A 26,872-nucleotide genomic window follows, 5' to 3' on the forward strand; every position below is an offset into this window, starting at 1 on the left:
AGATCAAATGTCCATAGATGAGAGGGTCTATATCTGAGCACTCTATTCGATTCCATTGGTCGATATATCTATCTTTATGCCAATACCATGCTGTTTTGACCACTGTGGCTTCATAATATGCCTTAAAGTCAGGCAGCGCGAGACCTCCAGCTTCGTTTTTTTTCCTCAAGATGTTTTTAGCAATTCGGGGCACCCTGCCCTTCCAGATAAATTTGCTTATTGGTTTTTCTATTTCTGAAAAATAAGTTGTTGGGATTTTGATTGGTATTGCATTGAATCTGTAAATCAATTTAGGTAGGATTGACATCTTAACTATATTTAGTCTTCCAATCCATGAACACGGTATGCCCTTCCATCTATTTAGGTCTTCTGTGATTTCTTTTAGCAGTTTTTTGTAGTTTTCTTTATATAGGTTTTTTGTCTCTTTAGTTAAATTTATTCCTAGGTATTTTATTCTTTTAGTTGCAATTGTAAATGGGATTCGTTTCTTGATTTCCCCCTCAGCTTGTTCATTACTAGTGTACAGAAATGCTACAGATTTTTGAATGTTGATCTTGTAACCTGCTACTTTGCTGTACTCATTTATTAGCTCTAGTAGTTTTGTTGTGGATTTTTCCGGGTTTTCGACGTATAGTATCATATCGTCTGCAAACAGTGATAGTTTTACTTCTTCCTTTCCAATTTTGATGCCTTGTATTTCTTTTTCTTGTCTAATTGCTCTGGCTAGAACCTCCAACACAATGTTGAATAATAGTGGTGATAGTGGACATCCTTGTCTTGTTCCTGATCTTAGGGGGAAAGTTTTCAATTTTTCCCCATTGAGGATGATATTAGCTGTGGGTTTTTCATATATTCCCTCTATCATTTTAAGGAAGTTCCCTTGTATTCCTATCTTTTGAAGTGTTTTCAACAGGAAAGGATGTTGAATCTTGTCAAATGCCTTCTCTGCATCAATTGAGATGATCATGTGATTTTTCTGCTTTGATTTGTTGATATGGTGTATTACATTAATTGATTTTCTTATGTTGAACCATCCTTGCATACCTGGGATGAATCCTACTTGGTCATGATGTATAATTCTTTTAATGTGCTGTTGGATACGATTTGCTAGAATTTTATTGAGGATTTTTGCATCTGTATTCCTTAGAGAGATTGGTCTGTAGTTTTCTTTTTTTGTAATATCTTTGCCTGGTTTTGGTATGAGGGTGATGTTGGCTTCATAGAATGAATTAGGTAGTTTTCCCTCCACTTCGATTTTTTTGAAGAGTTTGAAGAGAATTGGTACTAATTCTTTCTGGAACGTTTGGTAGAATTCACATGTGAAGCCATCTGGTCCTGGACTTTTCTTTTTAGGAAGCTTTTGAATGACTAATTCAATTTCTTTACTTGTGATTGGTTTGTTGAGGTCATCTATGTCTTGAGTCAAATTGGTTGTTCATGTCTTTCCAGGAACCCGTCCATTTCCTCTAAATTGTTGTATTTATTAGCGTAAAGTTGTTCATAGTATCCTGTTATTACCTCCTTTATTTCTGTGAGGTCAGTAGTTATGTCTCCTCTTCCATTTCTGATCTTATTTATTTGCATCCTCTCTCTTCTTCTTTTTGTCAATCTTGCTAAGGGCCCATCAATCTTATTGATTTTCTCATAGAACCAACTTCTGGCCTTATTGATATTCTCTATTGTTTTCATGTTTTCAATTTCATTTATTTGTGCTCTGATCTTTGTTATTTCTTTCCTTTTGCTTGCTTTGGGGTTAGCTTGCTGTTCTTTCTCCAGTTCTTCCAAATGGATAGTTAATTCCTGAATTTTTGCCTTTTCTTCTTTTCTGATATAGGCATTTAGAGCAATAAATTTCCCTCTTAGCACTGCCTTTGCTGCGTCCCATAAGTTTTGATATGTTGTGTTTTCATTTTCATTCGCCTCGAGGTATTTGCTAATTTCCCTTGCAATTTCTTCTTTGACCCAGTTGTTGTTTAGGAGTGTGTTGTTGAGCCTCCACGTATTTGTGAATTTTCTGGCACTCTGCCTATTATTGATTTCCAACATCATTCCTTTATGGTCCGAGAAAGTGTTGTGTAAGATTTCAATCTTTTTAAATTTGTTAAGACTTGCTTTGTGACCCAGCATATGGTCTATCTTTGAGAATGATCCATGAGCACTTGAGAAAAAGGTGTATCCTGCTGTTGTGGGATGTAATGTCCTATAAATGTCTATTAAGTCTAGTTCATTTATAGTAATATTCAGATTCTCTATTTCTTTGTTGATCCTCTGTCTAGATGTTCTGTCCCTTGATGAGAGTGGTGAGTTGAAGTCTCCAACTATTATGGTATATGAGTCTATTTCCCTTTTCAATGTTTGCAGTATATTCCTCACGTATTTTGGGGCATTCTGATTCGGTGCGTAAATATTTATGATTGTTATGTCTTCTTGTTTAATTGTTCCTTTTATTAGTATATAGTGTCCTTCTTTGTCTCTTTTAACTGTTTTACATTTGAAGTCTAATTTGTTGGATATTAGTATAGCCACTCCTGCTCTTTTCTGGTTGTTATTTGCATGAAATATCTTTTCCCAACCTTTCACTTTCAACCTATGTTTATCTTTGGGTCTAAGATGTGTTTCCTGTAGACAGCATATAGAAGGATCCTGTTTTTTAATCCATTCTGCCAATCTATGTCTTTTGATTGGGGAATTCAGTCCATTGACATTTAGTGTTATTACTGTTTGGATAATATTTTCCTCTAACATTTTGCCTTTTGTATTATATATATCATATCTGATTTTCCTTCTTTCTACACTCTTTTCCATATCTCTCTCTTCTGTCTTTTTGTATCTGACTCTAGTGCTCCCTTTAGTATTTCTTGCAGAGCTGGTCTCTTGGTCACAAATTCTTTCAGTGACTTTTTGTCTGAGAATGTTTTAATTTCTCCCTCATTTTTGAAGGATAATTTTGCTGGATATAGGAGTCTTGGTTGGCAGTTTTTCTCTTTTAGTATTTTAAATATATCATCCCACTGTCTTCTAGCTTCCATGGTTTCTGCTGAGAAATCTACACAAAATCTTATTGGGTTTCCCTTGTATGTAATGGATTGTTTTTCTCTTGCTGCTTTCAAGATCTTCTCTTTCTCTTTGACCTCTGACATTCTAACTAGTAAGTGTCTTGGAGAACGCCTATTTGGGTCTAATCTCTTTGGGGTGCGCTGCACTTCTTGGATCTGTAATTTTAGGTCTTTCATAAGAGTTGGGAAATTTTCAGTGAAAATTTCTTCCATTAGTTTTTCTCCTCCTTTTCCCTTCTCTTCTCCTTCTGGGACACCCACAACACGTATATTTGTGCGGTTCATATTGTCCTTGAGTTCCCTGATACCCTGTTCAAATTTTCCCATTCTTTTCCCTATAGTTTCTGTTTCTTTTTGGAATTCAGATGTTCCATCCTCCAAATCACTAATTCTATCTTCTGTCTCTTTAAATCTATCATTGTAGCTATCCATTATTTTTTCTATGTTTGCTACTTTATCCTTCACTTCCATAAGTTCTGCGATTTGTTTTTTCAGTTTTTCTATTTCTTCTTTATGTTCAGCCCATGTCCTCTTCATGTCCTCCCTCAATTTATCGATTTCATTTTTGAAGAGGTTTTCCATTTCTGTTCGTATATTCAGCATTAGTTGTCTCAGCTCTTGTGTCTCATTTGAGCTATTGGTTTGTTCCTTTGACTGAGCCATATTCTCAATCTTTTGAGCGTGGACAGTTATCTTCTGCTGCTGGCGTCTGGGCATTTATTCAGATTTCTCTTGGTGTTGGACCCAGCAAGGTTGTAATATTTTTCTGTGAAATCTCTGGGTTCTGTTTTTCTTATCCTGCCCAGTAGGTGGCGCTCGTGGCACCCGTTTGTCTGCGGGTCCCACCAGTAAAAGGTGCTGTGGGACCTTAAACTTTGGAAAACTCTCGCCGTCCTGGGGGTTCGCTAGCCGAAACGGCTTGAGCCGGCCCGGGGTCCGAACGCAGGGAGGGTTGCTGGTCGCCGCAGCCAGGGAAAGAGCCCGTCCGAATTTCCTAGTCGGCCCTGGGCAACAAGCGTGGCGGGAGGGCGCCAGCGGCAGCAGCCCGCCCGAGAGAGTGCACGTTCCCCGGGAGTCACGGGTTTGGAAGGGGCCTCCCCCACCCGTCACCGTTCTCCGCGGCCTGGGGGTTTCCGATCCAATTCTCTCAGTTGGTCCGGGGGCTGCGCGTGGTGTGGGCGCCAGCCGTCTTTGTTTCAGGGGGCCGCCTCTCCAATTCTCCCAGCCGGCCTGGGAAGGGGGAAGGGAGTAACTCCGGCCGCTTGCCACCCCGCCCGGTAAGGCCCGCGTGCCTCGGCGATCTCACCCGAGCTGCTTCTCTCAGCCAGCCAGCCGTTCCAGGATGGGGTACGCTGTCTTTTTTATCTCTGTTGTGGCTTTGGGCGCTTTCTGTATCGTTTCTACTCCCCTAGTAGGTGTCCTGGAGAAGAAACTAAGATCCGCGCGTCTTACTAAGCCGCCATCTTCCAGGAAGTCCCCCCACCTTTCTTTTTCAACCTCCCGACTACTGTCAAAGAATCTGACACTTCCAAGAAAGAGTCTGATGAAAGCAAAGTAAGGTCAGAAATGTCCAAAAGAAATATTTGTGACAGTAGCAACTTATTTCACTCAGCTGACAAATGATAGGAGGTATCTGCCAACTGTAGAATTCAAAAGTGATACACTTGTCACTGGAACATGTATTAGCATATTGAGGCTTTTTCTCTCAGAAACTAAGTCTGATTTGGTAGATATGTTTGACATTGAAAAATAGCTATTTCAATGACGTTATATGGCAGACATTTTTCCATGAATTAAATGAGATAAATCTGTGGCTCCAAGATTTTGATAAGAATATATGAAAGCACATTTAAGATAAAATAATTTGGTCAAAAGCTGTTGGATGGCTGAAGGTTTTCTTGAAATTTGCACTGTTTTGGCATCCCTCAAATGTTCTGAGGCACTGAGGTTAAAGTGTTTCTATGTGGAGTAGTAGCAGGTAGACATTTTTTTTTTCCACGTGGGCAGGTACCAGGAATCGAACCCAGGTCTCCAGCCTGGCAGGCGAGAACTCTGCCTGCTGAGCCACCATGACCTACCCTTAGGCAGTCTTTTAATAAGACCCATCAAGCCTTTTTTGGTGTGCTTCCAGAAACTGAGAAAGTCAATAATTGTAATGATTGAGTAACAACTCATTTTGCATGTCAGTTTCAATAAACTGAAAAAGGGTCTGAGGGATTTTCAGCTAATAGGATCATTTAAAATGCTCTTTTTAATGATCGATAACTGATGTTATTTTGGGTATACAACAGATAAGAAACTCAAAGAACGGGTGACACTGATTTAACACAATCCCTTCAACTCCCACCTGCATAGTTACCTGAAGGTTTTTCAGCACTAATATTCGTAAAAACAAAAAATAGAAACAAAATTGATGCTGTATACTCTCTTGTTTTAATGCAGCATATTATAAACCCATGGCTATATGAACTGATAAAAAATCCATTTTATAAATTTCCAATATCTTACTTTTATGTGCAATAAGTATTTATCAAAACTTACATTATGTTTGATAAACTATTGCTGAAAATAAATGTCATATCTCAATCTAGTAGCCATTTTCGTCCCAGGAAATGTAAATTAATTTATATTTATATCTACATATTTTTGTAGCAAAGAAGTACAAGACTCCAGCACATAAAAATATTACATTAGAACAGAATAATGCGGTGAAAGTGGAATAGAACATACCTAAGAAAGCAAGAAACTAAGCAAAATTTCTGCATTAAAAATGCTTGTTTTTTTTAATGAAAGCAAATATGAAAAAGTATTAAATTTGCTATAGTATGTAGAGTTCAGTGGGTACGTTTTAAGAATGATCTAACTGACATTTTTAAATGTCAATACAGTACTACAGAAATGCTATCTTTTAAAATCCCAATAAAAATTTTTAGATGGCCACTTGAAAATCAACCAGGGTATATGATTTTCCAATATTCTTTCAGGGGTTATGTTAGCAAAGCTGTCTGAAGAGCACGGATTGAGAAGGTTTTCTCTTTGCTTCCTTACCGTTGCTTTTGGGAAGAGTCACTTAAAATGGGGTTGGGGAGAAATTGAAGGGAAAAAGGAAGATTTTACGATGATAAGCAGAATGGGCTACAATCCTTAGCTCGAGAATTTTAGGATATCAGACAGATCTTTACAAGTATTTCTAAAGAATATAATACACTGACTTTGGGGGTTTATGATGCTCCAAGTGAATGATCTAATTTTATGGGTTCCCCTGTTACAAAATCGTAATAGATCAGAAAAGTGTACTATCAGGGCTGACTGCCTACATCACTCAATGAAAAACTGAACAAATTAGCTAATTTAGGCAGCAGCTATGCACCCTGCTTGTTAAATGATGGAAACCAGTATCCACATGCTAGCAATATTCCCTCATAAAAAGTCAATAGGAATACATTGTACAAATTCCTTACACCTTATAAATCCATTATTAGGCACCCCTGGGGGATTTTTCAAAAAAAGCAGCTATTCTCTGCTCAGAGAACAAGATTTTCAAATATTTTGGTTTCCATTCAAGAATTTTCTAGAGCTCTTTGTCCTTGCTCTTTCCAAATAAATGATACAATATTTAGATAGGAAAATGTGTATGGGGGAAGGCTGTGCACATATATTTACATATTAAAAGATATTCTTGTCATAAATACTCTGGTGTCTCCTTCTAGAGTATATTCTCCTTTTATAAAAAAACAGTAGACTTGGAGCCTTGGCTCAAGTTAACTAGCACTCAGTGCTGGTATCTGTTCAGGCATAATTTTCAACCTGCTAATCATTCCAAACTCACTGAAATGGAATCAATCTATGCCACAGAGCAGCTGTCCTCCAGACACCTATGATCTCTATATTCCAGGTCTCTCAAATTCTTTCAGGGAAAATTCCGAACAGCTACAACTGCTTGGATTTACAACAGAGGGTTGCTAGTTATTCACAACTGATTAGCTGATCTAGCCATCTTCAAATGACTAATCTATTAAATCAGCTGTACACTGTATTTTGTTTATTATTGGCAAAGGCATGTTTATACATGTTTGCATTCAAGAAAATTAAATCCATATATATTTTGTATTTCTCCCATGTGGCAGATAAAATGATGGGAATCAGTAGTGACTAAGATAAACATTGAAGCCAGGCAATTGCCTAAGATTTGAATGATGAGTTCTTGTCTATTTAATATTTTGGTATTAAAGTTGACCTCTTACCTATGCCCTTTGCTTGAGTTCTATTATGGGTTCTGAAGACAGAGTGAATTAGAATAAATTAGAGTCACTGATCAGTAGTGGGGAAAGGGAGTTAGAAGCAGCAGCATAAGGAAAGGTCAGTGGAATGAAACAGCATGGTATTTGACAGAAACCCAAAGCAGGTCCAGCTTTTAGTTCAAGAGGTAAAGGGAGGGCACAGATCACGCAGGGCTTTATATGCCACGCTAAGGCACTTCTATGAATTGGTAACCATAACAAAACCTTAGGCAGGGGTGTGACATGTTCAGATTTGTATTTTACGTAACTCATTCTGTTTAAATTGTGTGCTTATTCGTTAAATGTCTACCTCTGCGACTAGATTGTGGACTCTGCCAGAATTCCAGGTCCATATCTTGGCCCTACTCACTGTATGACTCTGGACAATTTACATTACCTTGCAGCGCCTTAGTTTCTTATCTCTGAAATGGAGCAATGCCTCAAAGAGTTATTGTGAAGACTAAATGAGTCAATACATATCAATGCTTGTAGCAGTGTCTGGTATAGAGTAAGTGCTATTTAAATATCAGCTATTATCATTACTATTATCCTCCTTATCAGTTATGATTGCTGTCATCAGCATTACCACCATCATCACCATCATCATCATCCTTGTTATCGTCCCAGTGCCTGAGTTAAAGGGGAAGGATAAAGAAAGTCACTCTTATGACAGAGCTAGGAATGGAAGCAAAGCCTTTTCATTAGAACCCACAACTTTGGACCTTTGCAATACTGTTCCCTTAGCTGAAATTCAATAACTAATCCCAATGGGTCTTTTCTCATTAAACCTCATTATCAGCAGGGTTGAAATTCTGCACCTGATTTTCTGAATTCTACAAAATATCTGTAGTAAATGAAACTAAATTACACACTGTTTTAAACCAAGGCCTTTTATAAAGCATTGATTGATGACAAGGATTAAAAAAAGGATTGATATGTGACTCTTCCTATTCTCTCTCCATTTCTGGTTCTACAAATGTGATACAGAGTCAAGAGGAAAGAATGAGATGGACAAGAAGCTCAGGCTGGCGCTTAGGAGGTGAGTGAGTGAGAGTGTGTGTGTATGTGTGTGTGTGTGTGCGTGTGTGTGTGTAAGGGGATTTGAAGAGATTAGTGCAGAAAAGTCATGGTTTTAAAGGAAAAGATGGATGAGAAAAAGGAAAAGGAGATTTTAAAAAATAGCTGTGATCTATGTATCCCCATTTTGGGGTTAGAGAAAATCAAGCAAAGGACCCGAGTTACTTAAAAATTTATTTTGGTTGCTGAACTGGATTTCTTTTATTGCAATGCCACTCTAAGACTGGGCCACTTGGGTGATGGCTTTAGAGCATTAAAATCATGTTAAAAATTCTCTTCTCTTAAAGACCTTTGAAGGTCCATGTAACTTCTATCAAAAATGGGTTCCACGTTTAGTGCTACTACTACACAAGAGATAAAGATATACATGAACAAATCATCATTCTACCATAGATTAGTTATTACCCAGTCCTCACTTCTGTAAACCCTATTAGCACACATTCTCCAAGAACACCAGCTAAAAACAGGTGATTATTTTGAAATCAACTCCTTAAAAGAAATTTTGAACCAAGGGAAATAAAAAGCCAGTGTGCAGGCTTGAAACTCTTATGACCTCAGACAAGCCATGTACTCTATTATTATTATTTTTTTTTCACATGGGCAGGCACCAGGAATCAAACCAGGGTCTCCGGCATGGCAGGTGAGAACTCTACCTGCTCAGCCACCGTGGCCCACCCAAGCCATGTACTTTAAATCCTAATCAAATCTTGTGAGGGCAGATCTATTGTTTGGGTGAGACCTTTTAATTAGATTATTTCCATGGAAATGTGATGACCCCTACCCATTTAAGGTAGATCTTAATTAGTTTACTGGAGTCCTTAAAAGAGCCAACACAGAGAGCAGATACCTAGACACAGACATTTGAGATGTTTGGAGAACCGACATAGAAAGCCTTTGGAAACAGAAGCTGAAAGCAATGTAATCTGGAAGCAAAGGCCCAGGAGATGCCAGCCACATGCCTTCCCAGCTGACAGAAGTGTCCCAGATGCTGGCAACCTTTCTTCTGAGAAGGTACCCTTTTCTTGGTGTCTTAATTTGGACATTTTCATGTCCTCAGAATTGTAACTTGTAACTTAATAAATCCCCTTTATAAAACCCAATCCATTTCTGGTATATCATATTCTGGCAGCTTTAGCAAACTGAAACAACCAGCTCAAGCAGACAGTAGATGATAAAATTGAAATCTTTAACCAAGTATTATTTGTTGGTGATTCCCTAATAAATATCTTCAGGCATGTATTCAAATTAAGATTTTCATGGTATTGAATAGACCCATGGTTATTAAAATATTAAAATATTTTGCCTCTCAGGAGCCTGTCCATGAAACAGTTTCCTACTGTGACAGCAGTGCCCATGTCATGTCAAAGACACTGCTTTGGCCAGGGCTTTTGGATGTCATTGACGATAAGCAACCACACTGATACTCACCCAGGAGGAAACCACAGAAACTTTAAGGTGGTCAGCTCTCTCTGATGTGTCTTAGGTTTCACTGGAGACAGGCTAGTACAAATGAAAGAACGCTGGCCTACGAATTTGTAGACATTAATTCCACTTCATCTCTGCCAAAAATCTACTCTGTGATGGTAGGATGCAGTTTCCTCATCTCCCAAATGAAGGTTAAGAACATCTTCAAAGCCAATTCCAATATTCTACATTTCTATGACACTGACAAATGTAATTTGCCTCACCATCTAACTTTTCCCTAAGCAAGACAAACAACCCTCTACTTTCTTCAACACTCAATGGCACGTTATCTCACCACCTTTCTCAGTGGACTGACAATATACAGTCCATCAGTATTGCTGATTTTCATTGGATATTCATCATTCGAAAAATGTTTCCAATCATTAATAGGTTCAAGGCCTCTTGATGATATTCACCTGTATGATATATCTCTATTAACTTTCCCATAGTACAGTTTTTCAGGATAGAACCACTGGTATAGCCTGGAACAGTGACATTTATAAAATATCTTCAATAACTCATAACTGAAATAATTATTTTAATGTTAATCCACTAATAACATTTATATTATCTCATAACAGTATTAAGCAATAAAAAGAGCTCCTTCTAGGTGATGGTGGAGTTTCACAGAGAAGGGAGGGTTTAACAAATGATTGGTGAATCATTATATTGATATTTCTTTTGGTCTCTAGTATCTTGGAGCAGCTAGTAGTAAAAACTTAAAATTGTAGAACTGTAACCCATACCAAACTCTGAAATCTGTTCTACAACTAATTATTGTGATGTGCTTTGAAATGTATTAGATATGTTTTTGTATATATGTTATATATGTATTTTTTCACAAAAAAGAAAAGAAAGTCAATTGTGATGATAAATGCACAACTATACGATGATATTATGAACCACTGATTGTATACTTTGGATAATTATATGGTATGTGGATATATAATATATATATCAGTTTAAAAAAAACCTCCCACTGATTAAGAATTGATGTGGCAGATATCATCCTAACATTCTAAGTTTATCCTGTCAACTAGCCCAACCATGATATATATAAACTATACCATTATTTTGTAACCAAGAAGTTAGGGTTTAGAGGATAATTATGATTACTGATCATTATATAGATATTACTTTTTTTACTTTCTGGCATATCAGAGTTGACACAGGGAAACACCTGAGCCTCTGAACTGTAACCCAGCTGGCCTGATCTCTGATAATGACTGTATAGCCTTTATCTTGTGCCCTTGTGAGTGTAAAACCTTGTGACTGACCTTCACTTCTACCCATTTCATCTGTTTTTTCAACTTTACAGTCTTATAAGCACTCAAGACAGTCCCTAATGTTTATTAATGAAGAGGATTGAGTCAGCCCCTTCATTAATAGACCCAATTCCAAGGCTATTTTGATAAACAAAGCTGAATCTAACCAAAATGGGCCACCTGATATGGGTAGTAGCTTAAACTTTGACCTCTAAGTGACCTATACCTTCTCACAATACTAAAAATCGTATAGCGTGTTCAACAAGGCTGATTGTCAAGGTTCCTAGATTTAAGCTCTTACAGCAGTCACAGCTATTCCTGAGTCTTAAATGTTATTTAACTGGGTATAACCCGGTAGTTCCCTGGAACTTTGGGTTACTTTTTGAGTACACATCGAGACTCAGAGCTAGAGTTCTGCAGCTCTGAAAGTAGCATTACTCCATATAGCAACTGTTAAGAAGCAAAAAAGAGAGCAGACTCCAATTAGAGACATGAATGAAATGGACTTGATTAGGACTAAGGTAAATCAGAATACAGTGTAAAGGCTGATATAGACTGTATTTTAAAAGTTCAACTTCTGGGTGAGACCAAAAGAAGAGATATATATTTGGTTTAAAAGTCACATTTTCTGTAGTGCTATCTAATTTAACATGTCTGGTCAGTTTATTTAAACAACATAAATAAGTGGAACCTAGAATACGGAATGAAATCTTACTATTCTGTAGAGGTTAATATAATACCCCAATGCATCTCAGAGTATTTTGGACAGAAAATAAAATAAAATAAAAATACTTGCAAAGTCCACTTGAGGGACTGGGGAAAAATGTGAAACTATTAAACTTTTCCACCTGGAAATTCCTTAGTCTCACAAGTATTAGGAATTCCCAATTTAATAAGCTAAGCCCTTAATTTTGGGGCTTGCCTTTATGAAATTTGTTCCTGCAAAGGAGAAGCTAAGCCTACTTATAATTATGCCTAAGAATCACCTCCAGAGAATCTCTTTTGTTGCTCAGATGTGGCCTCTCTCTCTAAGTCCAACTCCAAAGGTGAACGCACTGCCCTCTCCCGATATGGGAATTGATTTCCAAGAGTGACAGTCTCCCTGGCAACATGGAACAGGACTCCCAGGGATGAGCCTGGTCCTGGCATCATGGGATTGATAAAGCCTTCTTGACCAAAGGGGGGAAAAGAAATAAAACAAAATAAGTTCAGTGGCTAAGAGATTTCAAATAGAGTCAGGAGGTCATTCTGGAGGTTATTTTTATGTGTTATATAGCTATCCCTTTTAAGTTTCTAGTGTATTAGAATAGCTATAAGGAAAGACCTGAAACTGTTGAGGTGTGATCTGGTGGCCTTGATTCTTTTTTTTTTTACTGCAATTTTATTGAGATATATTCACATACCATATAATCATCCAAAAATGCATTCAGTGATTCGTGGTATCATTATATAGCTGTGCATTCATCACCACAATTTTGGAACATTTTCATTACTCCAAATATGTTAAAATGAAAAAGTAAAAAGAATAGCCAGAACATCCCATATCCCATCTCCCTTATCACTTATTTATTTTTTGTCTTTATTTTCTTACTCATCTGCCCATACACTGGATAAACGCAGTGGCAGTCACAAGGTTTTCACAATCACATGATCACTTCTTGTGACCAACACTCCCTATATCCAGTATGCGGGCAGATGAGTAAGAAAATAAAGACAAAAATAAATAAATAAATAATTGGGGGGGGGTGTAAGGTATATGTGATATTTTGAGTGTTCTTTTTCCTTTTTTATTTTTTTTTGGAGTAATGAAACTGTTCTAAAATTGACTGAGGTGACAAATGTAAAATATAAGATGCTACAGTGAGCCACTGATTGTATGCTTTTGATGCATTATATGGTGTTTGAATATTTTTCAATAAAGTTGCATTTAAAAATAATAAAAAATTAAAAATCAGGCCCATCATATTAAGGCTGCTATTTTCTTGCATACATTCTGTGACTAAGCATGTAATTCATCTGCGCATGTGCATAATTAGATCACCTCTAAAGACATCATCTAGAGCCACTGTGCTTATTTTCCTAAAACCTGCCCATCTTTTTTTTTATATATATATGTTATTTTTCACACAAAAAAAGAAGCCTGCCCATCTTTTGATACCATAAAACTATCAGAATTACAGCAGTTTGGAGAAAGAGATTTTTAGGCCGACAGGCTTTCTGATTTCCTGTTTCACACCTAGCAATATACTCTTTCTCTCTTTGAAATCTTGGTGTCTCAGAAATTGGTCATTTGAGCTCATGAGACAAAGAACCCATGGCTTTTGATTGGTATCAATTTTGTGACCCAGATGGGACAAAGATTCCTGAGTGCACTGCCTGAAGTTGTAGAGCCCCACGGGCACAGATAAACAGGTAATAGAGCCTCTTGAGGCTGCTAGACTCCTTTTAGTGTAGAGGCTTAGTAACCAGGTATTTCTCTGTTCCATGGGCACTCCAGACCCTCGGTGCCTTAAAAAGCTTCAAAGAGAGACACCATTCCAATTCCAGACATCTGACTGGATGAGCGGGTCATCAAGGTAAAAGTGAACCGGGAAATTAATGTGGCACTCCAAGTCCCCTGGACCTGGCTCTGAGGCCTAGTCTTACGTCCAGAATGATGCCCCTTGGTGTTGACCTCTATACCTTCCTGTATTTGGGTACCGTAGTACACATGGTTCAAAGCCATGACCAGAGTTTGTCTATGGAGTATACTCCTAAAATCCAACAATTAATTGGTATTTAATGAAATTAAGTGTATTGTGCTGGTTGGAAACTGCTGTGTACCTCAGAAAAGCCATGTCTTTTAATCCGCATTCATTATTACTGAGTGGGATGCTTCCATGGAGATGTGACCCATCCATTTGTGGGTGGTATCTTTTGACTAGGTAGTTTCCATGGAGATGCATCTCTAGCCATTCAAGGTGGGGTTGCTTATGGGAGCCCTTTAAGAGGGAACCATTTGGAAAAAATTCAGTGTCGACAGAGCCCACATAGCCAGAGATCTTTGGAGATGCAGAAGGAAAACACACCCAGGGAAGCCTTGTGAAATGAAGAGAGAAAGCTAGCAGACTTCGCCACGTGCCTTCCCAGCTGAGAGAGTTGTCCAGAAGCCAAAGACCCCAGCAGACGCCAGCCATGTGCCTTTCCAGCTGACAGAGGTATTCCGGATGGCATCAGCCTCTCTTGAGTGAAGGTAAACTCTTGTTGGTCCCTTAATGCAGACATTTTCACTTCCTTAGAATTGCAAACTTGCAACTTAATACATTCCCTTTTTAAAAGCCGTTCTGTTTCTTGTATATTGCATTCTGGCAGTTTAACAAACTAAAGCATGTATGATTCCTGTTTAGCAGTTAATTGGAATATTACTTAGGTATAGTGTTTAATGCCTGTTTAATTGTTAATTGGTGTGTTCAGTTTAGTCATTTAATTGTGTGTTACTTAAATATATATATATAGTAAGTACTAAGTGTCTTTAAATTTGTTAGTTGGTATGTTAGTGCACTTGTATTGTTAAAGTGTTCCTAATTGGTTACTGACAGTGGAAGTTCTTTAAAAATGGAAAATTCTAATTCTAATAGTATTCTTTTTAGTCCTTTGTGCTATATTTTGAAAAATTAGAAAAATTTTAGTTATGAGCCTATGAGAAAAATAAACACAAAAAAGAGTTTATTTTTGTAACACAGTCTAGGCTCAGTATGATTTAGAATCAGGGAAAAAAATGACCTGAAAATGGCTCCATAGAAAAGAACACTGTATTAAAGTTAGAGTTGTTCTTCACAAGACAGCAGAAATGGAATGCGATTATGCATATTCAATTCTTTATTTATCCCTCTCAAAACTATTTCTGTGTTTCTGTTTCTTGTGTGACTAGCTTTCTATTTGTGTCTGTCTGCCTGTTCAAGGTATATTTTCATGCCTATGGATGTTAGTAGCAAATTAACAAAACATTTTTCTTAAAGAGTTCTATTTGGATTGTTATAAAAAAAATCAAACCCTCTAGGAACCAGAGTTCAAAGCCTTAATTTTTGTAAATGACTATAAACAAACCTGGACATTGGAAAGAAATCACCCTCTGAAATTTCCCTAAGGCAGCAGAGGGCTGCAAAACTGGCAAAGACACAGTGGTAGGCAAAATGATCTAATAACTGGAAGAATCAAAAGAAGTTGCACAGGAGCACTCATCAACCCTGAGCCACTTTTGCGGTCTTCAATCCCACCACCCTCACTTGAAACTTTTAAAACCAAGTTCAACAGACCAGGCCTCATTCTTTCTGTCTCACCTGCACCTGCTCTCAGGGCCCAACCAGCTAAGGCAGCTATGGGGGAGGGGACGGGTGCAGAGAGGTGGGATTAGCTGTGGGCTTGGTTTAGAATTCTCTCTATTGGGTCTGGAGACTAGAAATGGTAGGCACAGAAGAAATGCTGTGGAATAGGCCATTTGTTCGATTAAATTTTTTTTTCCATAATACCTTTGCAATGGAAGCCATAGTAAACAAATCGTTATTAAAATACAAATAGCCTTAGGATAGGACTAATTGAATAAGATCTAACTGACAAATTTCAATAAGTAAAAGTAATACCCTTGAGAGCTAGGAAGTTTTTCTGGATTTACATTTGGGATAAATTAAACAATTGTAGTATATTTTCCAGAGCTTGATAGTCAATTTGCTTTTGAGGTTGCTCATAATTTTTTAAGATATTATTGAAACAAAGAGATTTTTTTAACCTTCCAAAAGAAGGAATAAAAAAGCAAATACAGCTACAAAAATGCAGTGACAAAGTCCACTCCTTTTTCTGTTTCTCATTAAAAAAAATTTTTGTTTACATAGGTAGGCACCAGAAATCGAACCCAGGTCTCTAGCATGACAGGCGAGAATTCTGTCACTGAGCCACTGTGGCCTGCCCCTTTTTCCTGTTTCTATCATGACTTTTTGAATCAAACAAACACAATTTTGATCCAGTTGGGTGTATTCTCCTTGAATTTATACAGGATTACTGATAGAATGGACTAGCATCATATCTATTAGACCTTTATTATGGAAAAAAATGTAAGTTTGTGTTTAGTGAAATTAAAAGTTATTATTTTTGACAAACTTTATTTTAAAAATAATTATGTTTTGGGCAGGCTTTGGTGACTCACTGGGCAGAGTTCTCGCCTGCCATGCTGGAGATCCAGGTTTCTTTCCTGGTGCCTGCCCATGCCAAAAAAAAAAAAATTATGTTTCATAAGCTGTTTAAAGATAGTATCAAAGATGCTTTGATATGTAAAGTATGTGGGCATGTGTGGAGATTCAGAGCCTGGGGTCGCCCCTCCATATTGAGAATAAGTACTGCAGGCAGCTACTTACTGTCATTGGGACAGAAGTTAAAGATCATCAGACTTCCTCAGGTGTGGAAAGATGGTACAGAAGGTATCATAAACAAAATATCAACATTCTCTTCCTTAATCACTGTTGATAACAAACCTCCAGATCCCTTGCCATCAGACCCTGCTGCAGCTCTGTTCTTAGACCCAATGGAATGCCTTTGTCCTAAATCTTTTTTGCACTCTCTGCCCTTCTGAGGAGCACTGACTTCCACTTTCTGGACAGCTGCCTCTGGGAAAAATCTCCTGTTGGTAAGAGCCAATAAATCCATGCCTAACTCTCTGCCTAATGTGTTCTTTGGTCCTGGGGCTGCGCTGGGTTGTGACAATACATAAAACATACAAGATGTGCTTTGTTAAAGAAAAGTGTATAGTTTTATCCTCGCAAATGTACAGTGCAAATCCTGAATGGATGTGGAAAGTGGTATAAGGTTTGTATAAGTGAATTCTGTTTGTTGTTGTAAAAGGTTTGTGAAAGTGAGTTTTGTTTATTGTAGTCAGTGCTGATGGAAATTTAATAAGGTTGTTTAGGGAGTATGGACTTGTTCTAAAGTAAAATGGCTAGATTTATATGTAAGATAAGAGCTGAATGAAAATGGAAAGCTTTAGAAGGTTTCTGAATTTGAAGTCTGTCATAGTAAAAAATGTGGTAGGCCTGTTTATAAAATTCCTTTTAAGAAGAGCTTTTGTGTGAAATGCTCATTCATACAAACTGGAGTTCGGTTTTCTCTCTGTTCAAATAATGTAGATTGCGTGGGCCATGGTGGCTCAGCAGGTAAGAGTGCTTGCCTGCCATGCCCGAGGACCCGGGTTCGGTTCCCGATGCCTGCCCATGTAAAAAAAAAAAAGCAATGTAGATTGTTGGTCTGCTCTTAATGAAAGGTTACAGAAAGTTTTTCTTAACTGAGTACTTTCTAGAAGACAAGGATTTTACATTCTATCAGAATAATGTTCCTGTTGATCGTTATGTTGACCTTATCATCCCTTATTTCTGAAAACAAGTCTTCTGACTTTTAAAGGAAAGCTGTTACAAAGGATTTGTTCTTTCACCTTACAAAAGTGAGGTGCTAAAATAGTTCTCACCTATTACACAGGAAGTGCCTGGGAAGTATTACGATAATTAAAACGAGAATTTCTAGTCTTCTGTTAAGCCAAATTTCTATAGGTGAAATGCTCTTCATATATTTAGATATTGCATAAAATTCCTAAAGACTTGCCAGTGTCCTCCCTAACCATGTTCTACCCTGATACTGATCTGCATGTTAGACAAAAGCCTAACAACTGTTGTTAGTCATGGTTTGAGTTATTATTAGAAAAGTTTGCAGATCATGGAAAAAAACAAATTTACTTGTCTGTTATATTACTTAGCACTAAAGCTTCTCTCAAGACATGCAGTCTGCTGTAAGTCAGAAGTTCATCTTCAACAAAAGGGACTTTAAAAGAGAAGCAAAATAAGTCTGCATATATGTTGTATTCTACCTGTTAATTAACATAGCCTTGGTACATGTGTAAAGGTGAAACAGAACAAATTTCTGCTATGGTTTGTGGTTGACAACCCCAATATAAGTCAACTGTCAAATGTTTTTATTTCTGAAAACAGCTTCATTTAGAAAATGCCTATAAGAAAATTAGGGCTTAGATGGTAAGCTCTTACAGCAGTCATATTCACTCCCGAGCTTTAACTATTATATCTAAATCCTGAGCTGCTTTGTGCTTTGAATATACCCTGGCAGTTTCCTGGAACTTTGGGTGTCTGTTTGATACCTGAGACTCAGAGTTAGAATTCTCCAGCTCTGTAAGTCACCACTACTCCATATAGAAACTGGTGAAGAAGCTTAAAAAGAGATCAGACTTTAATTAGAGATGTGAATGAAGCTGATCTGATTAAGATTAAGGTAAATCAGAATACAGTGTAAAGGTGATACTATCTGTATTTTAAGACTTTAACTTCTGTGTGAGACCAAAGGAAGAGATGTTTATTTTTTCTGGAATTTAAATTTTCTGCAGTATACTATCTAATTTAACCCGTCTGGTCAGTTTATTTAAACCACCTAGTTTAGCTTTATTTTACATGGAAGCTAGAATAGGAAATAAAATCTTGATATTCCGTACAGGTTAATATAATGACATGATGCATTTCAGAGTATTTTAGGCAGAAAATGTGGGATGAGAGAAAAATGTGGAACTCAGAAATATTAAACTATTCCCCATCTGGGGAATTCCTGCTATTCACTTAAGCAATAGGGGCTCCCAATTTTATAAGCCAAGTCTTCAATTTTGAGGCTTACCTTTTTAAGACCTATTTCTGTAATGACAAAGCTAAGTGTACTTATAATTAATGCCTAAGCGTCTCTCCTCAGAGAACCTCTTTTGTTGCTTATATATAGTCTTTCTCTCTAAGCCAGACTCTTCAAATAAACTCATTACTTTTCCACCTACATGGGACATGACTTCCAGAGCTTTAAATCTCCTTGGCTACATGCAACATGACTTTCAGGGAAAAGCCCGGCTCTGGATTGTGGGACTGGTTAACCAAAAGGGGGAAAAGAAAGAAAACACAATCAAGTTTCAATAACTTTAAAGAGATTATTTTGGAGGTTATTCTTACGTAAATTTCAGCCAGAAATTGCAAACTGCAATTGTATGCCAAGCCCCAAGACCCAACCAACAGTGTTCCTAAAAACCCTAAAGAAGACCCTGGACTCTAAGACTCTCTAAAAGATTCACCTAAGCTTATTTATCAGAGACTTAAATCTTCCAGATCTTTCCTATGCCAGATAAGCCCAAAGTATTGGTCTCTCCAAGAAAAACAACCAGTTTCATTTCTCTATCCTATAATGCTGATGCCCCTTTTCAACATGAAGAAGTTAGAACAGTTGCCACCCAAATATCCCTGAAGATTGAGAGAATGATCAAATGAGAGGGAGGAGCTGTGATTGAGAAGTTAGGATTTAGGGGATAATTATGATTATTGAACCATTGTATAGCTATTGCTTTTTTGCTTTCCTACCTATTAGAGTAGATGGGGGAAATCCTTGAAATCTCTGGAGTGTAATCCAGCTGCCTTGATCTCTCATGATGATTATCTAACTAGATAGCTTTTATCTCATGTTCATGAGATTGTGAAAATCTTGTGACTGACCTCCACCTGTATCCATTTTATCTGGTTTTTCAATTTAAGAGTTTTATGATCACTGAAGACAGGCCCTGATGTTTCTCAATGAATGGACTTGAGTCTCCTCAGAACTAACCCACCCCAATTCCAAAGCTATCTTGACAAACAAAGCTGGAGCTAACCAAAACAGGACCGGGTGACATGCACAGCAACTTAGACTTTAACCTATAACTGACCTATCCCTCATATAACACTAAGAATCATGCCCTTCATCAGGTTAAGGCTTCCATTCTGTGACTAAGCATGTACCCACTCTGCCCATGTTCAGTAGTTAGATCGTGTCTAATTACATCATCTAGAACCATAGTGCTCATTATCCCCCAAAATGCCTATCTTTTGATACTATGAAACTATCAGAATGACTGCAGTTTGGAGAAACAGATTTTTAGGCCATTTGACCATCTGTTCTCCTGCTTTGTGCCTGGCAATAAACCCTTTCTTTCTTTGAAACCTTGGTGTCTCAGGAATTGGTCACTTGAGTGCAGCAGGCAGAGAATCCACTGCTTTTGATCAGTATCAATTTTACAGAAGAAATTGAGGATCAGAACAAATTTTTAACTTGTCCAAAGCCAAATCATTTTTAATTGGCAAATATTCTATTTGAGCCACATTTTTCTGTGTTTTTAAACATGTGACCACAGTTCAGTGTCCATGGGCTTCTGAAAAGCAATATATGTAGGATGCTATTTTCAAAAAGACAAAATAAGTGGTGGGATATCTTGGCAATAACATAGAATTTAGAGCAAAGTGTCCTGGGTCTCTTCCAAGGTCCTGCTGACAGCTGGAAATGCCATCCTGAGCAAAACATTCATTCTTCCTTAGGCTTCAATTTCCTCTTGTAGGGTGAGGGGTTTACAGCAGATAATCTCTAAGGTCTCTTCTGGCTCTGAAGAGGAACAATTTGTTTCTGAATGGCATTGCTTTGATAATGAGGATAAATACTCAAAGAATTCCGAGTATTCAGAACGGAAGATGACATCCTCTTGTTGTGCAAAAAAATAGTTATCATCTAGTTATTCTCCGGATTATAGCTAAAAGGGTCCTATTAGAGTTTAGCCTTCCCTGGAATCCCTTATTCATACCATGCTTTTTTTTTTTTCATTTCATAGCACACATCACATTTTGTAATGATAAATTGATTTGTGTGGTTAAATTGTAAGTCCCAAGGAGGTAGGGACCATGTCTGTCTGTATACCGCTGAATCCCTCCCTACAGCCCAGCACAGACTTTGGCCCAGAGAAGGTGTACAATAACCTTTGCTGACTAAATGGATTTTGGAAGGCGCTCACAGCTTTTCAGTATTTAACGATTAAGTTTTCAGTACTTAATTAGGTAGATTACTTAAAAAGAATTAAGTAATACTCTTTTCTGCCGCTGAGAAACAAAAAAGCCTGGTAATGAGTCATTCATACCGTAGAAGGAGATAATTGATCTATTTTCTTTTGGCTCCTAGAGTGCCAGAGAAGTCGTGAATGAGAACCACCTACTGCAAGCACCCAGCGATGGTGTGCATGGTTGGAGGTCCCATGCCACTGGCCCTACCTCCATAGCAGCAGATACTGAAAACAGCATGGACATTTAGATTGATGGAACCATATCTAATTTAAATCTTATGTGTAAGGCAGACTCAAGCTGAAATATACTAACATAAGAGAAGGGATAAATAAACTAGTCCTCTTTTAAAGGTTGGGTATTCCTGTCTAGACCCAGCAGCAAGAGGTCCTCCTACTCACTCACTGATGCTCAAATAACAGGCCCACCCAAGCACACATATATTCTGGACAGCTGTGCCTCTCAGCCTGGCAAGTACTACTGGTAGCAGCCACAGCTACTTGGGTAACCCGGGGCTGTGGGTCTGTAAACTCTCCCCCCGGCCCTTGCTGCAGGAATCCCCTGGGATGCAGGATTACAGAGGCAGGAGCACTGGGGACTGTGGCTCAGTGTGGCTGAGGCTGCCAGGCAGTCACACAGCACTGGCTTACAGGCAGGGAGCAGCCCAGTCCAGGAGCACAGGGAGAGCAGACATGCTGACTGCAGCATCAAGCAAAGAAAATGAGAGCTTTTGCCTGTGTTTGTTGGGCTTAATTGGGAGGGGAAAGGGAGGAGGTGTTGGGGAGAGCGCCAAGCTGGGCTGTTGATGAAAGTGTGGGAAGACTCTAGGGGAGGGGAAACAAGAGAAGGCATTATGCCAACTCAGAGGCAGTTGGGCTGATTTTACCCCCATTTCTCTGCTCAAGTGAGAAAGCTTGCTGGGCAGGGTCCAGGAAAGGAGTGCTTCTGCTGGGTGAGGGTGGATGGTCAGGCTCAGGAAAGATTTGTCGGCCAGCAGGGATCAGAGCTAGGTGAAGGAGGAAAAATAAAGGGAAGGGACATGAGGGGCATGAAGAATAAAAGAGGAAAAGAATAACACAAGAGGAAATGTCCCATGAGGAAGTGTGTCAGGTAGCTAGGGAAGAACTGTGCTTCCATCTTGCAGAGCAGGCATCTCTGCCAAACGTAAAAGAAGGTTCACATGAAACAATACAAGCCCACGCCATGCAGTACAAAGTAAACCTACTGCTCCTAAATTTTCCTAGTGGGTCTTAATTTCCATGGGAATATATTTTCCCACAACAGCGGATCATGGAAGAGCTATAAGCTACAAAAAAAAAAGGTTGCTTTTGAAGTAAAAATAGAACAAATGAACAAAATACTATCCAACACAAAAAAGTCCCTACTAATTCTAAATATTAGATATTTCCTAAAATGTAATGTTGAATCAAAGAATTCTAAATTTTTCTTCTCACCTTTTTGATAAAAAATAAAAATACAAAGGTCTCTTTGTAAGAACTTGCAGAGGAGGTAAAAATACAATCGTCTATGAAGTAAGCTACTTTATGAGGTGATGATATTTTTAGAACTTTTTGACAGCCCTTTATGGACTCTTGTAAAGAGCTAAAAGATCAGTGGATGTTGCACATTTTTTGTGATAACTTCACAAGTTACATGTGGTCTGGGTTCTGGAGGCCCACTTATTTCAGTTTTGCACAGAGATGGGGACAAATTTTGGCTTGTGGAAATGCCTAGAGATTACTCTGCAAGATTAATTGCAAAGACCCCACATTTTCCCTCTTCCAGACCTGAATCTAGGCTTCAAGAAGCCTTGCAAGTTTCCATTCTTCCTCTTGGACCCCTGCCACCACCAGGTGAACAAGCCTAGGCTAGCATGACAGAGATGAGAAGCCACAAAGAGGACAGACCCGTGTCCCAGATAAAGACATTTGAGACTCGGACTATGGCCAGTTGCCTCCCAGCTGAGATAGCAGGACAGCATACCCAGCTCACAGCTGATTGCAAATGTATGGGTCAGAAAGCAGTGTCTAAAAAAAGCTACTGAGCTGACCCACAGACTCAATGAACAATGATAAATATTTATTGTTTTAAGCCATTGAGTTTTGGGGTCATTTGTTACACAGCAACAGATAACTGATACGGCTACACACAGACTAGAGACTTACCTGTGCATTCATATTGCAGTCCTTTCCCATAGTACCCCTTTTCACAGATGCACTCAAATTGACCTGTGTGTGTCCCACATTTGCAGCTTGCCATTTGGTCACAGCAGTCTTTGCCGGCTTCACAGAGATATGAGCAATGGGACATATCCTCTTGAATAAAACTCCCAGAAAGTAGGTCTGTCAATAAAAAATGACAGGGCAGTAAACAAAAATTAATTGGCAGTTGAGTGTTACATTCTCTAGTCACTAAAATTCAAGCACAAGCTAGAGAAAATATCTTTTCATATCTGTCTAATTCCCAACTGCTCCCTGCCTCCCCCCAAACACAAATGTGTACTCTTTGTAATACCACAGCCTGGGAATTGGTTTCAGCCAGTTAAATCATTCCAGTCTAGGACCTCATCACACGTTCTCAAGGCCATACAGGGTCAGGCCAAAAATAAGTACTTTAGCAAGGAATCTCCAGATGCAGCAGGAAATAACACAGTCCGTTCTACAGGTCTCCCTGGCTTCCACACCAGCAGTATTCAACAGCCTCTGTGTGAAGTCAGTCAGCAGCTGCCAGATTCCCAAAATCCTTGTTCAAATGAGAAATAAATCGACAATGCCGAATGCTGCGAATGGTATTGATTGTGAGCTACTGACTTTTAAGAATCAACACCACCATTTCCATAGTTAGTTGATTAGACTTAAAGAATAGCGTCAGTTAAATCAAACAACAGACCCAAGATATGGCTTGTCTCTTAATTTTCAATAAGTTATCAAGTGTTATGTAAACAGAGACCATTCTGATTATTTGAGCCAAGATCAGAAGTTGGCATGCCGGGAATTCAACAACTGAGACAGAGCTGTTCAGAAAGTGACTTAACAGGGCAGGATCAGGTTGAATATAACTGACCCAGGATGGATGGTGTACAGTCAGGGGAACAATAAGTTGATTTACCCTGTCGAAGGAGTTCAAACGTCTTAGTCTAAATTCCGTGGTGCCAGGACCAGACACAGTGATAGGCTCAAAGGAGGAACTCCAGTTGGCTGCAGCTGAATACTTGGGAAGGAGATTAGTGATGGCCACAGTTATGATACATCTGTCCCTTTGCATTAAGACTCTGAACAATTTAGGGACAAAGGAAAAGAAAGACTCCAGCCCCTAGGGAAAGAGCCCATCAAAACCAGGCACCCTATTACAGCTTCATCCCACACACTCGGGTGGGGGTGGTAGCTTTCCAATGTGGACACCTGAGACTGAGTTCTGAGGCACTGGCCCACAGGTTTATTTTGTAGTATAGTGAGTTACGGAGCACAAAACCTAGGACCGGGCCAATGGTATTCAGGTCTGGGAGAGGGACAGGTGGACTAGTTACATGTGAGGAAACTATTAGTCCATAACCTGTGTCTATTGAGAATGGCCAGAAATGTGGACAGTCTTGAGAATAAAAGTGGATCTACCCAAAGTGAAAGTTACTCTGGAGAACACAGAGGCAGGGAAAATAAGGCTTGCTTCCTTTGACCTCAATATGTTTTTCCAGTAAAGACAGGGTCTCTCTATAGCAAATCTGGAAATCTGACCAAAGTATTAACACATTCTAGATATTAGTTTCCTGTAATAGAGGTGGTGCCTTCCAAAACCCTGCTGGGTTACAGTAACACACAACCTTTCCTTGAAGGCTCTATCCTTCCGTTTCTGGGTCAACTGTCTTCAGAGCAGCAGACCTCAATCTTACAAGACAGAAAGGCATGGTAGGACTAGGACTTAGTCCTCTACAGCACACCTAATTATACCCATAACTTTGTAATCCCATCCAGCAACATCCATAACCCACAATCACAATCACCTTCTCTTCCCAAATATCACTTCCCTGTGACACACAGAGAAAGGAAGGACGCCACAGTTACTGAACTTCTATCATGTGCTAGATACTATACGTGGGGCAGTTTAAATATTGTTTTACTTAATCCTGGTACATATTATATCTCCATTTTAAAAGCAGAGGAAACTGAAGCTCAGCAATTTACATAACTTGCCAAAGGTAAGAATTATAGTGAACAATTAATGAGGGCTTATTATAATAAACTCTTGATTACTGCTCTAATCATTTTATATCTGTTAATCTACTTAATCCCTTCCAACAATCCTAGGAAGTCAGTACTATTCTTATTCCCCATGCTATTACCAAGAAACCTAAGGTATCAAAAGTTAAATAATTTGTTCAATCGCCAGTCAGCTAGAAGGGGTCAAAACAGGGATTCCAATCCCAGCACACTGGCTTTAAGACCTGGCTATTTAAAACTCAACTTTGTTAAATTGTAGGCCCAGATGTGCTTTACTCCCCAAACTCATTTTCTCGCTGCTTTTAAGCCCCACCCTAAATTCCTGACTACTTCACTAAGATCCTACCCTCAGCTAACTTTGCCAGCATCCATCTCCAGAGAGCTTAATCCTTTTCACTATATCCACAGCTACTGTATGAGATCCTGTTACTAATTCCTCTCTTGGAATGACTGTAGGGCTGCGCTGCTTATTATGAACATCACAAATTGCTTGGAACCTTGTGCTGTCATAGGTCAACCATCAAACTGGATCTCACACATGGACACCTGCAGGGACAAGGCTAACTTACCACATGGCTTTCATCTGAAGCTAACTCTCCCAATCTGTGCTTTCTCATCACACCCATATCCTAACAGGAAGTTTATCTATCTCATTTAAATGACACAACTAAGCTCCATTATGACTGGTCTACAAAGAACTCAATAAATTGAGTTTCTGTTTTTCTTTCCTTTTGTTGTCTTTGCTCTTGAGATTAAACATAAACATATTTATCTTGAAATGATCAGGTTGAGAAGTATGTGTTAAATATTTATTGTCCCTATATCTTCACGTGGATTTCTGGAAACATTCTGGTGAGATTCACTATGCATATCTCTGAATGTTTATTTCATCTGTCCAGACAACTGTAAATGAGATCTAAGTCAAGTCTTTCCACTCTGTGTGTGGCCTTGAAACACACCTAAATTCATTTCATTGAGTCTAATAGTTCTAAGTGGGAGCATATAGATATAATATTTAATGTAAATATATCACAACTGTTAAAGGACAAATGACATTCTGACCTTGCCACAAGATCATTTGTTCTTTTGTTTTTCAAGCAGAATGTCATTTCTATTTATGAAGTTCAGCGCATTTCATTAGACACTAAGGACATGTAGGTATCATGTTTGTCGAAGACTTTGGGAGGGTTTGGCTTTATCCTCCGTGGATTTCAGGCAGTAAGAGAGAAAGAAACCACACTTAATGGCTCATTTGTTATGCCAGTAGTTTTCTATTACCTTCATGCAATGCCCGGCGAGCTAAAGCCTCAAATTCTTCAAAACTGTGGAGCAGGTAGCAGTGCTCCTCCTTTGGGGTGGAAGCCATGTCCTTCAGTTCTCTAATGTTTCCTTGCCATATGCCAAAAGTGAAGATCTCCACTCCAAATTCTTTCAGAGATGCTGCAACAGGCCTAGGATCGCCCCCATTGGAATATCCGTCCGTAATGAGAAATATAACTTTGGTGGAATTTTCTCTAGAATAACGAAGAATTTGCTGGAATGAAATAGGGAAAGTTAGCATGGGTTTCTGTTGTGTTGGCTTATTATATGCTTCCCCTCCTATAT

The 26,872-nt window shown here is 38.6% G+C and overlaps 1 protein-coding gene across 2 annotated transcripts in view; it reads right to left on the reverse strand.

The window, feature by feature from the left end:
• Positions 1 to 26,872, reverse strand: part of SVEP1 (sushi, von Willebrand factor type A, EGF and pentraxin domain containing 1) — a 208,188-nt gene that overhangs the window by 142,824 nt on the left and 38,492 nt on the right. For both annotated transcript variants that reach the window (XM_077141639.1, XM_077141631.1), the window contains exons 2-3: positions 26,546 to 26,801; positions 23,219 to 23,395 (exon numbers count right to left, since the gene is read on the reverse strand). In XM_077141639.1, coding sequence (XP_076997754.1) covers positions 23,219 to 23,395; positions 26,546 to 26,801 — 433 coding nt within the window. The remainder of the gene's footprint in view (positions 1 to 23,218; positions 23,396 to 26,545; positions 26,802 to 26,872) is intronic.

This window comes from Tamandua tetradactyla, chromosome 2 (genome assembly GCF_023851605.1).
Source record: "Tamandua tetradactyla isolate mTamTet1 chromosome 2, mTamTet1.pri, whole genome shotgun sequence".
Taxonomy (NCBI): Eukaryota; Metazoa; Chordata; class Mammalia; order Pilosa; family Myrmecophagidae; genus Tamandua; species Tamandua tetradactyla.